At 44.4% G+C, this 14,099-nt stretch overlaps 1 protein-coding gene across 1 annotated transcript in view; it reads right to left on the bottom strand.

Moving 5' to 3' along the window:
• The window catches only part of LOC144593406 (CUB and sushi domain-containing protein 1-like), a 1,892,487-nt gene that overhangs the window by 464,768 nt on the left and 1,413,620 nt on the right, over positions 1-14,099 (bottom strand). Inside the window, exon 17 of the mRNA XM_078398909.1 lies at positions 7,529-7,716. Coding sequence (XP_078255035.1) covers positions 7,529-7,716 — 188 coding nt within the window. The remainder of the gene's footprint in view (positions 1-7,528; positions 7,717-14,099) is intronic.

Below are 14,099 nucleotides of genomic sequence, written 5' to 3'. Positions count from 1 at the left end.
CAAACTGGAGCATCCAGAGAAAATCCACGTGGTCATAGGGAGAACGTACAAACTCCATGTAAACAGCACCCGTAGCCAGGATCTTACCCGGGTCTCTGACGCTGTTATCCAGCAACAAGTTAGCTGCAAACTAACACTTGCTACCACACATGGGGATATTGAAAAAGGCCAATTAACCTTCAGACCCACATGACTTTGAGATTTGGGAGGAATACCTGGTGGAAAACCGTGTGGTCATAGGGAGAACATTAAAACCCCACACAGGCAACACCCGAGATCAGGACTGACCCTGCGTTATTAATGCTGGGTTGTAACACACATCCACCACAACAATGTATTTTGTTCCAATGACTGAGGATGAAGTTCTATCCCTTTGATTCAATCGGCTTTATTCCTTCTTAAGTAATTTAAAACAATCTATTTTCTATTACCCTGTCCTGAAGGGAGTACAGAATGAAAACATAGCCAACCAGAAGCAGTGAGGTGCAAGATCTAAGTGAAATGGTCCATCACTGGTACTGACCTCCCAACACCACCATTGTAGGGATCTCGGATGCCTATCACATCAACAAGGTGGCTAATCTCATCAAAAAGACAGCCAGTATAATCAAAATGGCAACTAATTTCATCATAAAGACAGCCACTGTCATCAAATAGGCAGCCAATGTCATCAAATGGGCAGCCAGTATCATCAAAATGTCCTTACAAAGGTGAAGGAATTCTCTATTCAGGCATTTCACTTTTTCGTAAATTTCAATGAGTCCACCCCTCATCCTTTTAATCATCTTTGGCTTCTTGGTGGGCCGAAGAGCCTGTTTCGACACTGTATCTCTAAAACTGGCTAAAGCTAAAAACTAAAATGGACTATTGTTATTTATTTTTATTCAAGTGTGGCTTTTGGCCATCATAGGTAAGGCCAGCTGTTATGTTAATTTTACCTCAATATAAGTTTGACCAAGGAAGGATATTGTTCACAATAAAATTACTCCTCAATATTAGCTGGACTCACGGATATTCTGAGTTCAGCGTAATGAAAACACATTGTATCGTTCAGTCCATCTCACGGCATGAAGGCTGAAGAAGAGATATATTGAAAGGCTGCATGATCTTTGAAATTAAGTCTAATATACTGGTGGATGGTATGTACTTGGAACATGCTGTCAGAGAGACCTTGGCAGGCAAAGGCAAGGTCATGGCACTTTAGTCCAGTCCGCTCGACAGATGGTCTTTCTGCTGTAGTGCCAGTGCTGTAATCCAAACTGATATTAACCTTCCTGGAAATAGCTCTAATACAGAAAATGAAAGCAATCAGAGTGTTTAGTTGAGTTGAGTTTATTGTCACATGTACCGAGGTACAGTGAAAAGCTTTTATGTCGTGTGCTATCCAGTCAGTGGAATGATTATACATGATTACAATCAAGCTGCCCACAGTGTACAGATACAGGATAAAGGGAACAGCGTTTAGTGCAAGATACAGTCCAATCAAGTCTGATTAAAGATAGTCCAAGGGTCTACAATGAGGTAGATGGTATCTCAGCACCGTTCTCTCTAGCTGGTGAGAGGATGGTTCAGTTGCCTGATAACTGCTGGGAAGAAACTGTCCCTGAATCTGGAGGTGATTCTGCACCTCCTGCCTGATGGGAGAGGGGAGAAGAGGGAATGACGGGGGTGAAACTCAGCCTAGATTATGTTGGTGGCCTTGCCGAGATAGCATGGTGTAGATGGAGTCAATGGAAGGGAGGTAGGTTTGTGTGATGGTCTGGGCTGCATCCACAATTTTCTGCAATTTCCTTTGGTCTTAATTTTGCATTTCAACCTAATGCATAATTTTTTACTGTTTTGTTGAAGAAATGCTTTCCACAGAACAAAGGCTAAATCTGATGATTGTAAAAGATTGACCAGAAAATCAAATGGAAAATAGAACTTACATTAGTTTAGTTTAGTTTATTGTCACGTGGAACGAGGTACAGTTAAAATATAGAAACATAGAAAATAAGTGCAGGAGTAGGCCATCCGGCCCTTCGAGCCACTACACTATTCAATATGATCATGGCTGATCATCCGAAATCAATACCCTGTTCCTGCTTTCTTCTCATATCCCTTGATTCCTTTAGCCCTAAGAGCCCTATCTAACTCTCTCTTGAATACATCCAGTGAATTGGCCTCCACTGCCTTCTGTGGCAGAGAATTCGACAGATTCACAACTCTCTGGGTGAAAACGTTTTCCCCCTTCTCAGGCGTAAATGGCCTACCTTGTATTGTTTTAAAGCTTCCAAAGCTTTTATGTTGCGTACTATCCAGTGAGTGGAAAGACTATAAATGATTACAATCAAGACGTCCACAGTGTACAGGCATAGACAATAGACAATAGACAATAGGTGCAGGAGGAGGCCATTCGGCCCTTCGAGCCAGCACCGCCATTCAATGTGATCATGGCTGATCATTCTCAATCAGTACCCCGTTCCTGCTTTCTCCCCATACCCCCTGACTCCGCTATCCTTAAGAGCTCTATCTAGCTCTCTCTTGAATGTATTCAGAGAATTGGCCTCCACTGCCCTCTGAGGCAGAGAATTCCACATGGGACAATGTTAAGTGCAAGATAAAATCTAAAGTCCGATTAACGAAAGTCTCCAATGACAATTTCACGAAGTAGGCATGAAAAAGGTAGAAAGATCACTAGTCCCAAAGTTCTTCACTTCTGGCATGACGTAAGAGGACTCTTTTGGGGCCAATCTCATTTCATCAGGTCGGAACACACACAGAAAACTGTCCACCGTAACGTAGTCTTCATCAGGCAGGTTGTGGAGATTGCACACATACGACGGTTAGAGATTGCTTTAAATAGCAAAACATAATTGAATACATAACTGACAACAATGTATTGAATTGATTTCAGAAAACTGGTGGATATCAGAGGCAGTGAAAAATCAAAGGGGCTTGATGTGTCAAATGAAGAGAGCAGATGGAAGATTTGATAGACACAGAAGCTCCAAGGAGCCACAGAGGCAACTGGTAACTGCCAGAGAAATAAGTAGAAATTAGATCAGGAGCACAGATTGACTGGGGTGGGAAGCATGGAAGGCAATGGTTGGCACCCTGATACTCTGGCTTACAATGCTGTAATCAAACAGATAACAGATGTTTCTCTCTGAAAGGATTGAATCACTCTGCCTCAAGTTCATACAGAGTCCCACAGCATGGAAACTTGTCAGCTCAAACTCGTCCGCACCGACCAAGATTCAGTCTGAAGAAGGGTCTCAACCCCAAAACGTCACCCATTCCTTCTCTCCTGAGATGCTGCCTGACCTGCTGAGTTACTCCAGCATTTTGTGAAATAAATACCTTCGATTTGTACCAGCATCTGCAGTTATTTACTTACAAGATGCAAATCTACGCTTGTCCCATTTGCCTGTGTTTGATTCATATCTGTTTCAATCTGCCCAACTCATCTACCCATCCAAATGTCCTTTAAATGTCCTTATTACACCTGTTGGAAGTATTTTATAGACCTCAAACATAGAAGTAAAAATTACCTTCATGAGGTAATGTAATACTAATTACCCACACCACCCTGGCCTCATTCTCATTTAATTCCTGCCATGAGGAAGAATGTTTAGAAGCCATGAAAACTGTAACATCCAGGTTCAGGAGCAGCTTCTTTCCCATAACCATCAGGCTATTGAACATTACAACCATCAGGCTATTGAACATTACAACCATCAGGCTATTGAACATTACAACCATCAGGCTATTGAACATTACAACCATCAGGCTATTGAACATTACAACCATCAGGCTATTGAACATTACAACCATCAGGCTATTGAACATTACAACCATCAGGCTATTGAACATTACAACCATCAGGCTATTGAACATTACAACCATCAGGCTATTGAACATTACAACCATCAGGCTATTGAACATTACAACCATCAGGCTATTGAACATTACAACCATCAGGCTATTGAACATTACAACCATCAGGCTATTGAACATTACATTCCAAATAAGCTCCGAATTACATAGTCTCGGGGGCATTGATTTTGCCTTTGCAAGATTATTAAGATTATTGTTCGTTCTGTCTGTCTGTCTGTCTGTCTGTCTGTCTGTCTGTCTGTCTGTCTGTCTGTCTGTCTGTCTGTCTGTCTGTCTGTCTGTCTGTCTGTCTGTCTGTCTGTCTGTCTGTCTGTCTGTCTGCCTGTCTGTCTGTCTGTCTGTCTGTCTAAATATCTATCTATCTAAATACCTATCTATCTTATATTACTAAAACTCTCATCTTGTATGTATGTTCCCGAAATACAGCTAAAACGGTACGCAATAGCACAACAATTTCAGGGCCACCTTACTCACCATTCGTCTGCGGTGTGCAGTATCAAGTTTTGTTATATTTTAAAAGTAATTCACTTTGTAAACTTTAATAAACTTCATACTGTGAATGGGACAAGTCATTTTGATCAAATACTTCCGTGTTCGGCGTCACAATGGGAATATATGAGATCGCCATTTTGAGATCGCCATTTTGATCTAATAAGGCGTCACAACGGGGAGGGTTGCCGGGCCTGGAGGCAGCATGCATGCGCAGCAGCGCCGGGAGGACCAGCGCTCATCCCAGCGTGCCCCGTGCCTGACCTTCCTCCCATGGCGCAGCGCGGCAGCAGAGAAACGATCAAAGAAGATGGCCGCCGGCAGGATGAACATGGGGCAGCACCTTGCGGCCGCTCTCCTGCTGCTAACCGCCGCGATGGCCGGCCGGGGCCAACGGGATCCAATGGGTCCGTGGGTCGTCCCTCCTGGCCTTCCTCCCGTGGTGCAGGGCGGCGGCAGAGAGAAGGTAAAAGAAGATGGCCACCAGCAGGGCGAACACTGTGCAGCGCCTTGCGGCCGTACTCCTCCCGCTGGCTGCTACGATGGCCGCCCGGGGCCGGGGTGAGTGGCTCCCTCCCCCTTTCCTCGGGGGAGCCGATTGGGGTTGTGGTTCAAATGCAAGAGTTATTTAAGTATATATTGGGATCGTGCTATGCAATGCAGGGGAGGGGGATATGGGGGGTCTGACTGATTCTGTGGGAGGAGGAGTCTGGAAATAATTACATTTGTAATATCTGTCTAAAGAACCTTTAGTAACAACAGGAACCCAACGGGTCCACGGATCGTCTAGTATATATATAGACTGCATAAAACCCTGAACTAATACCTCTCATAGGACTGCAAATGATTATTTGGCACCAGATTGAACTTAGCAAGAGAATTCACCAAAGTCAATATATCACTATTATCACAAAAGCATCTTATCTGATCGTTATCAAACTGCAGTCTGATCTTGCGATATACAATCAACAAGCATGTCTCTTACCATTGACCATATTTTATAAATACTTAATTAGCTTTAAAAAGAATTTGGATTTTCCTGATGATGTTAAGCATAGTAGAAAAAAGCATTTGAGTTCCAAAGTGGTGCAGTGGTAGAGTTGCAGCGCCAGAGACTGAAGCCAATTTTAACCTAGAAACCTGTACACCTTTGGAGTGTGGGAGTGTGGAAGGAAAGTGGAGCACTGGGAGAAAACCTAGGCAGATCACCGGGAGAACGTACAAACTCCTTCCAGTCAGCACCCGTAGTCAGGATTGAACCTGGGTCTCTGGTGCTGTCAGGCAGAAACTCTACCTCTGCATAACTGTGCCACCCTACCACTGTACCATTGTGCCACCCTTTCAAAACAATTTCAAGTAACACTTGAAAATGCATGCTGTCCACAACTTATGAAGATAAACAACAACACCAAAAGAGCCTGCTGTTTACATTACCCTGCTTAAAAATTTAATCAATGTAATTTTGAAGGGAAATGCTTGCTATTTGTAATTGAAAGTCGATGGTTTTCCGATATGAACCTCTTCAAAAGCAGAAAATCTATGGTTTTCAGATTTGAGCCTCTTCAGATCACGAAAAAGAGGAAATAATTAGTTGTTTAATTCAAATTGCTAAAAGAGGAGTTAATTAGATGTGGAATTTCATCCTTGCCCAATTGCACTGAATGTGCAAATTACCAGCAGCTGCATCAACTACTCCACCTTCTAAATACAGCTCCATTGATATGAAGCAACCGCTGCCAAACCAACAACGGATGAATCTGTAGCTCCCAGTATCACTCCAGTATTGTGTTATACTCAATATTCCAGCATCTGCAGTTTAGTTTAGTTTAGAGTACAGCACGAAATTAGGTCCTTCGGCCCGCTGAGTCCGCGCCGACCAGCGATCCCCACACACAGGCTCTATCCTGCACACGAGGGACAATTTACAGAAGCTGATTAACCTCCAACCCGCACGTCTTTGGAATGTGGGAAGAAAATGGAGCACACGGAGGAGACCCATGTGGTCACGGGGAGAACATGCAAACTCCGTACAGACAGCACACGTAGTCAGGATGGAATCCGTGTCTCACGCACTGTAAGGCAGCAACCCCACCACTGCGCCACCGTTCCTTATGTCGAGTCTGAAGGAGAGTGCCGACTCAAACCAGACCATTTCCATTCCCTCCAGAGATGCTGCCTGACCCAATTTGTTACTCCAGCATTTTGCGTTTAGCTCAAGATTCCAGCCTCTGCAGTTCCTTTTTTGATTTAGTTTAGAGATACAGCGTGTCTGTATTTAGAGATACTTAGAGGGACAATTTACTTTTTTTTTACCAAAGCCAATTAACCTACAAAACCTGTAAGTCTTTGGAGTGTGGGAGGAAACTGAAGATCTCGGAGAAAACCCACGCGGTCGCAGGGAGAACATACAAACTCCATACAGACAGCACCCGTGGTCGGGATCGAACCTGGGTTTCCGGCGCTGTAAGGCAGCAACTCGACTGCTGCTCCTTGTGATTTCAAGGATGATTTTTCATAGAATATAGAACAGTACAGCACAAAAACAGCCCCTTTAGCCCACAATGTACGTGTTGAACATGATGCCAAGTTAAATTAATCTCATCTGCTTGCATGTGATCCATTTACTTCAATTCCCTGCATATCTATATGTCGAGTCATTGAGTCACACAGCACAGAAACAGGCTCTTTGGCCACACGCCCATGTTAATCAACATGTCTCATCGACTCTAGACCCACTTGCTTGCGTTTGGCCCATATTCCTCGAAACCTTTCTTATCCATGTACCTTTAAATGCTTCTTAAACTTTGTGATAGTACCAGCCTCAACTCCCTCCTCCGGCAGCTTGTTCCATTAACCTACTGCCCTTTGAGTAAAAAATGTGCCCTTCAGGTTCCTATTAAATCTTCCCCCCCTCACCTTAAACCCATGTCCTCTGGTTCTTGATTCTCCAACTTCAGTCTGAAGAGGGTCCCTACCCGAAATGTCCACCCATTCTTTTTCACCAGAGATGCTGCCTGAACCACTGTTACTCCAGCACTTTGTGTCTATCTTCGGCATAAACCAGCAACTGCGGTTCCATTCTACACACTGAGGTTCTGAAGATAGACACGTGGCATTCTTGCACAAACAGCTTTGTTTGTAGTTGTTGAAAGGAACTTACTCTCGTAGCGAATCTGGAAACCCACACTTGAGCGGCTGTTGTCGGTGGTGAGCAGAAGGTACATGAAGTTGCCAGTGCTGATGAGAAACTGGGGGGCTTGTGTGCCGTGATATTCCCCAATTAAGGGTGATGAATTAGCAGGCCCGTCTCGTATCTCCAAAGTGTCGTAATTAACTTCAGTTTGAAACCTGTGAATCAAAAACACAGTGGAGTCAACACACTCGTTTACAAATGCACATCAAACACTGTCTGAGTTAATGTGTAGGAAGTTAACTGTGGGTGCTAGTTTAAACCAAAGAAAGACACAACATGCTGGAGTAACTCAGTGGGACAGGCAGCGTCTCTGGGGAGAAGGAATGGGTGACGTTTCTGGTCGATACCCTTCTTCAGACTGAGAGTCAGGGGAGAGGGAGACACAGAGATAAGGAAGTGTAAAGTGTGAGAACGGGAGATCAAAGGGGGTGGACATCAAGGAAAATGTAGAATAGATCATTATTCATCATTATCATCAATATGAGGTGTTGTTCCTCCAATTTGCACAGGGCCTCACTCTGACAATGGAGGAGGCCCAGGGCAGTGAGGTCAGTGTGGGAATGGGAGGGGGAGTTAAAGAATTAGCAACCAGGAGAACAGGTAGGATCAGGCGGACTGAACGGGAGTTGTTTGGCGAAACGATTGCCGAGCCTGCGCTTGGTGTCACAGATACAATAGACAATAGACAATAGGTGCAGGAGGAGGCTATTCGGCCCATCGAGCCAGCACCGCCATTCAATGTGATCATGGCTGATCATTCTCAATCAGTACCCCGTTCCTGCCTTCTCCCCATACCCCCTGACTCCGCTATCCTTAAGAGCTCTATCTAGCTCTCTCTTGAATGCATTCAGAGAACTGGCCTCCACAGCCTTCTGAGGCAGACAATTCCACAGATTCACAACTCTCTGACTGAAAAAGTTTTCCCTCATCTCCGTTCTAAATGGCCTACCCCTTATTCTTAAACTATGTACGTCGGAGTCCACACCTGGAACAGCAGATACAGTAGATGAGGTTGGACGAGGTGCAAGTAACTTCTGCCTCATCTGAAAAGACTGTTGGGGTCCTTGGACAGAGTCGAGGGAGGAGATATAGGGACTGGTGTTGCATTTCCTGTGGTTGCAGGGGAAATTACTTGGGGAGGGGGTGGTTTGGGTGGGTGAGTTAACTTGGCATTACAACGCTTACAAGATTCTGAAGGAATTGCGGAGGCCAAAAAAAAGTGCAGACCTCCCAAACACAGGGAGGTCATGTTGCAGTTGTATAAGATGTTGATGAGGCTGCATTGGGAGTATTGTGTTCAGTTCTGGACACCATGTAAAAGGACAGATGTTGTAAATCTGGAAAGGGTGCAGAGACCATTTACGAGGATGTTGCCAAGACTAAAGGGTCTGAGCTATAGGCAGACAACGAGTAGGCTGGGACTCTATTCCTTGGAGCGCAGGAGGATGAGGGGTGATCTTATTGAAGTGAAAAAAGCATTGCAGGAATAGATCAGGTAGATGCAGAGTCTCTTGCCCGAAGTAGGTGAATCAAGGACTAGAGGACATAGGTTTACGGTGAAAAGTTTTAATGGGAATCTGAGGGGTAACTTTTTCACACAAAGGGTGGTGGCTGTATGGAACAAGCTGCCAGAGGAGGTAGTTGAGGCAGGGGTTATCCCAACATTTAGACAGGTACATGGATAGGACAGGTTTGGAGGGATATGGACCAAAAGCAAGCAGGTGGGACCAGTGTAGCTGGGACATGTTGGCCGGTGTGGGCAAGTTGGGCCTTCGGGCCTGTTTCCACGCTATATCACTTTATGATGCTGCTTCAAGAAAGTTCTTAATAACAAAACTTAAAAATTGATTTGCACTAATATGTAAGTCTTTCCCTTGCATGGAATCATACAGCGAGGAAACGGGCTATTCAGCCCAACTTGCCCACACTGACCAACATGTCCCATTTACACTGGTCCTACCGGCCTGCGTTTGGCCCTTATCCCTTCAAACCTAAGGGGATGCTACTTCTGAGCATGATGCTACTTTATTTGAAGACAAGCGGGCAACACAAAATTTACTCGTCATTTGTTGCACATCTTTATAGTTCTGATTTCAGGATGTAGGACCATAGCAGGTTATGTTCTGACCTCAGGATGTAGCCTCCCACAGGAATCTTTCCAAATATTGGAACATGATAAACTTTAGACTTCAGAGAAACAGCGTGGAAACATGCCTTTTGGCCCACCGAGTCCGTGCCGACCAGCGATCACCCCGTACACTTGCACTAGGACACTTGCACTATCCACCTGCTCTGACCGGCCGGCACAGTGGTGCATCCACCACTTGCACTATCCTACACACTGGGGACAATTTACAATTTACCTAAGCCAATTAACATATAAACCTGTACGTCTTTCGAGTGTGGGAGGAAACCGGAGCACCCGGAGAAAACTCGTGGTCACAGGGAGAATGTACAGACTTTGTACAGACAGCACCCACAGTCAGGATCGACCCTGGGTCTCTGGCACTGTGATGCAACAACTCTACCGATGCACCACTGTGCCTCCTGGTCAGAGCATGTGTTTTTATTTTCTCTCTTTGTTATTCTAAGAGGTTGGGATACATTTTATTCAGGTCTGGCAATTAATCTGCTTTTAAAGATGATTGGCCTCTTAATATGCCCCTCATATCTTGGTTGTCATTTATAATATTTCATATTTGTCCTTCTCAACTTAGTTTAGTTTAGAGACACAGCGTGGAAACAGGCCCTTCGGCCCACCAAGTTGACACTGACCAGCAATCCCCGCACTTTAAAAGGCCCAACAGAGGATGTACTTCCTGCTGCAGCTGAGGAAACACAATCTGCCACAGGGAATGATGGGCCAATTCTATACTGCTGTCATTGAGTCTGTCCTCACCTTCTCCATCATGATCTGGTTTGGCTCAGCAACCAAGCACGACATCTGGAGGCTGCAAAGGATCATTCGCACAGCTGAGAAGGTTGTTGGGTGCAACCTTCCCACCATTGACGAACTGTACACTGTGGACAAGATCATCTTTGACCCCTCTCACCCTGGCCACAAACTCTTTGAAGTGCTTCCCTCTGGAAGCCAGACATTAAAAAAAGCTTTTTTCCATGAGTGGTAGTTCTACTCAATAACCAAAGTCTGTAGTTTCTTTTTTGCTCTGGTTTATTTTCACCCACGTGTTGAGACCGTAATGTTGTATCCTTATTGTTTTGATGTGTTTATGCTTTATTCTTAATTGTTAACTGTATGTCTGTGTTGTCATTTGTGAGCGGAGCACCAAGGCACATTCCTTGTATATGCACATACTTGGCCAATAAACTTATTCATTCATTCATTTATTCATTCATTCACTTTAGCACTATCCTGCATACATTAGGGAAAATTTACATTTATAACCAAGCCAATTAACCTACAAATCTGCATGTTTTTGGCGTGTGGGAGGAAACCAAAGATATCGCGCAAAACCCATGCAGGTCACAGGGAGAACGTACAAACTCCAGACAGACAGCACCCGTAGTCAGGATTGAACCTGGGTCTGAGGCAGCAATACCCCAGCGCTACTGTCAAAGTCGAAAACATCCCTCTTTTGTATGAAGACAGATGTAAACTTTTCATTCACAACTTGCCATGTTTTTCCTCAGAAGCCATGAGGGTCTAGAACAAGGAGATACTATTTTTCTGAGGAAGGTTCTCAACCCGAAACATCACCTCCTCCTTTTCTTCAAAGATGCAGCCTGACCTGCTGTGTTACTCCAGCATTTTCTGTCTATCTCCACTTTTTTTTCCCAATAGGTATATACGTGTTCCAATCATAGAGTTATAAACCCATGATCTGCGTGGGTTTTCTCCGAGATTTTCGGTTTCCTCCCAATTCCCAAAGGCGTACAGGTTTGTAGATTAATTGGCTTAGTATAAAATGTGAAATTGTCCCTAGTGTGTGTAGGGTAGTGTGAATGTGCAGGGATCACTGGTCAGTGCGGACCCTGTAGGCCAAAGGGTCTGTTCGCGCGCTGTACCTCTAAACTAAACTAAACTAAAAAGTCATACAGTGTGGAAACAGGCCCTTCGGCCCAACATGCCCACACTGATGAACATGTCCCATCCTTTCATATCTCCTGCTTGAATGTTTCCCATTGTACTGAGATCAATTTACCGTCAAGCAGATAGTTCAGTCCACTTTTGCTAAATCACATCTCAGTCCAGGAGAATTAGCCTCATCTCAATTAAAAACAATCAGTCTTTGTTCTCTTCTTCCTTTTTCATTGCTATGCTAAATCCAACAAAATTATGCTCACTGCCTTTCAAAATGATTTCCAATTGCTCGGTTTCATTCCTTTGGTGTAATTTTCATGCCGTACCCTCGTGTTGGACTTGCAATGTATGAATAATGAAAAACTCTCCTGAATGCATGTCAAACTGTTTGCTGTTTCTTGACCTGGTGGAGTCCCAATTACTATTAGGATAATTAAAATTCCCAATCAATACTTTGCAATTAATGCAAATCTCAGAGGTTAGCTGTCGTTTTTGATTTCCGACTTTCCTCCAACTCTTCGGGCATTTGTCGTACATGCAATCACCAATGAGATTTCCTTTTTGTTTCCTTAATCAGCACACATGTTGATTTTTTACCTGCATCACCTCTCCTCACAACTGTAACATGGAAACATTAGCTGCTGCTCCTACATTTTTCGGGGGCTTAAAGATTTGGGTGGCAGGGTGGCACAGCGGTCGAGTTGTTGCTAGAGACCCAGGTTCGATCCTGACCACAGGTGCTATCTGCACAGAGTTTGTACATTCTCCCTGTGACTGCACGGCTTTTCTCCGGTTTCCTCCCACACTCCAAAGACGTGCAAGTTTGTAGGTTACTGGCAAATTATCCCTTCACAAAATGCTGGAGTAACTCAGCAGGTCAGGCAACATCTCAGGAGAGAAGGAATGGGTGACGTTTCAGGTCGAGACCCTTCTTCAGACTGATGTCAGGGGGGCGGGACAAAGGAAGGATATAGGTGGAGACAGGAAGCTAGAGGGAGATCTGGGAAGGAGGAGGGGAAGAGAGGGACAGAGGAACTATCTAAAGTTGGAGAAGTCAATGTTCATACCGCTGGGCTGCAAGCTGCCCAAGCGAAATATGAGGTGGGCCTCACTATGGCACTGGAGGAGGCCCATGACAGAAAGGTCAGACTGGGAGTGGGAGGGGGAGTTGAAGTGCTCAGCCACCGGGAGATCAGGTTGGTTAAGGCGGACTGAGCGAAGGTGTTGAGCGAAACAATCGCCAAGCCTGCGTTTGGTTTCGCCGAATTATCCCTAGTGTGTAGGATGGAACTAGTGTGTGGGTGATAGCTGGTCAGCACGGACTCAGTGGACCGAAGGGTCTGTTTCCACACTGTATCTCTGAACTAAATTTCTTAGATATGATCATGAAGAAGGGACACCAGGGCCTTCACTTTCTTGGAAGTTTATAAATCGATCGAGCATGTCTTTAAATACACTACTAAGCTTCTACAGATGTGCTGTGGAAAGATACAGATATGCTGACTGGTTGTATCATGGCCTGAAAGGCAAGAACAATGCACAAGAACGCAAGAGGCTGCAGTGAGTGGTGTACTCAGTCCATCTATCACAGGCAGCCCTCTCCCTCAATTGAAACAATCTATCCATGAGGCGTTGCCTCAAGGTGGCAGCATCTTTAATCCAGCATCTCCACTATCTGTATCATGACCCCTTCTTGCTGCTGCCATCGAGCAGGAGATACAGAAGGTTGAGGTCCCACACTACCAGGTTCAGGAACAGATGCACAGCCATGATAGCAAAATAAATATCCAATAAATTATTACTTATTTTAAGTCAACTAGCCATGTAGTGCAAAAACAAAGTGCAGAGAGCAACCTTTGCAGTGCAAAGTCTCTGCAAATGTTGCTCAAGTCTGAGAGCCAACTATTTTCAACTGCTTAATCCACCGCCTTCCTTGAATAGTGTTCGATTACATTCTCAGATTCTCAGAATAAATACCATGTAGCCTGGTTAACTTACAAAGTCTTTGCACCATCTTCAAGGCACATATCAGGAGTACAATCTCCACTGATCGAGATGAGTGCATCTTCAGCAACTTTCAAGAGGTTTGTGATGATTCAGGGTGAACAGGCCCACTTGATTCCCGGCCCCATCTACCGTTCTAAACAGTAATTCCCTCCTCCTTCAACAAATAGTGACTCCTTCAACAAATAGTGACTCCATCCTTAAATAGTGACTCCCATCAACAAATAGTGACTCCATCTATAAATAGTAACTCCATTAACAAATAGTGAATCCATCCTTAAATAGTGACTCCCATCATCAAATACTGACTCCATTATCAAATAGTGACTCCATCATCAAATAGTGACTCAATCATCAAATAGTGACTCAATCATCAAATAGTGATCCCCTCAACAAATGTTGGCTCCATCCACAAATATTGGCTCCATTAACAAATAGTGGACCCATCAACAAATAGTAGTTCCATCAATTAGTGGGGGCTCCATCAACAAA

This window comes from Rhinoraja longicauda, chromosome 5 (assembly GCF_053455715.1).
Source record: "Rhinoraja longicauda isolate Sanriku21f chromosome 5, sRhiLon1.1, whole genome shotgun sequence".
Taxonomy (NCBI): domain Eukaryota; kingdom Metazoa; phylum Chordata; class Chondrichthyes; order Rajiformes; family Arhynchobatidae; genus Rhinoraja; species Rhinoraja longicauda.
This window is presented reverse-complemented; position numbering and strand designations above follow the sequence as displayed.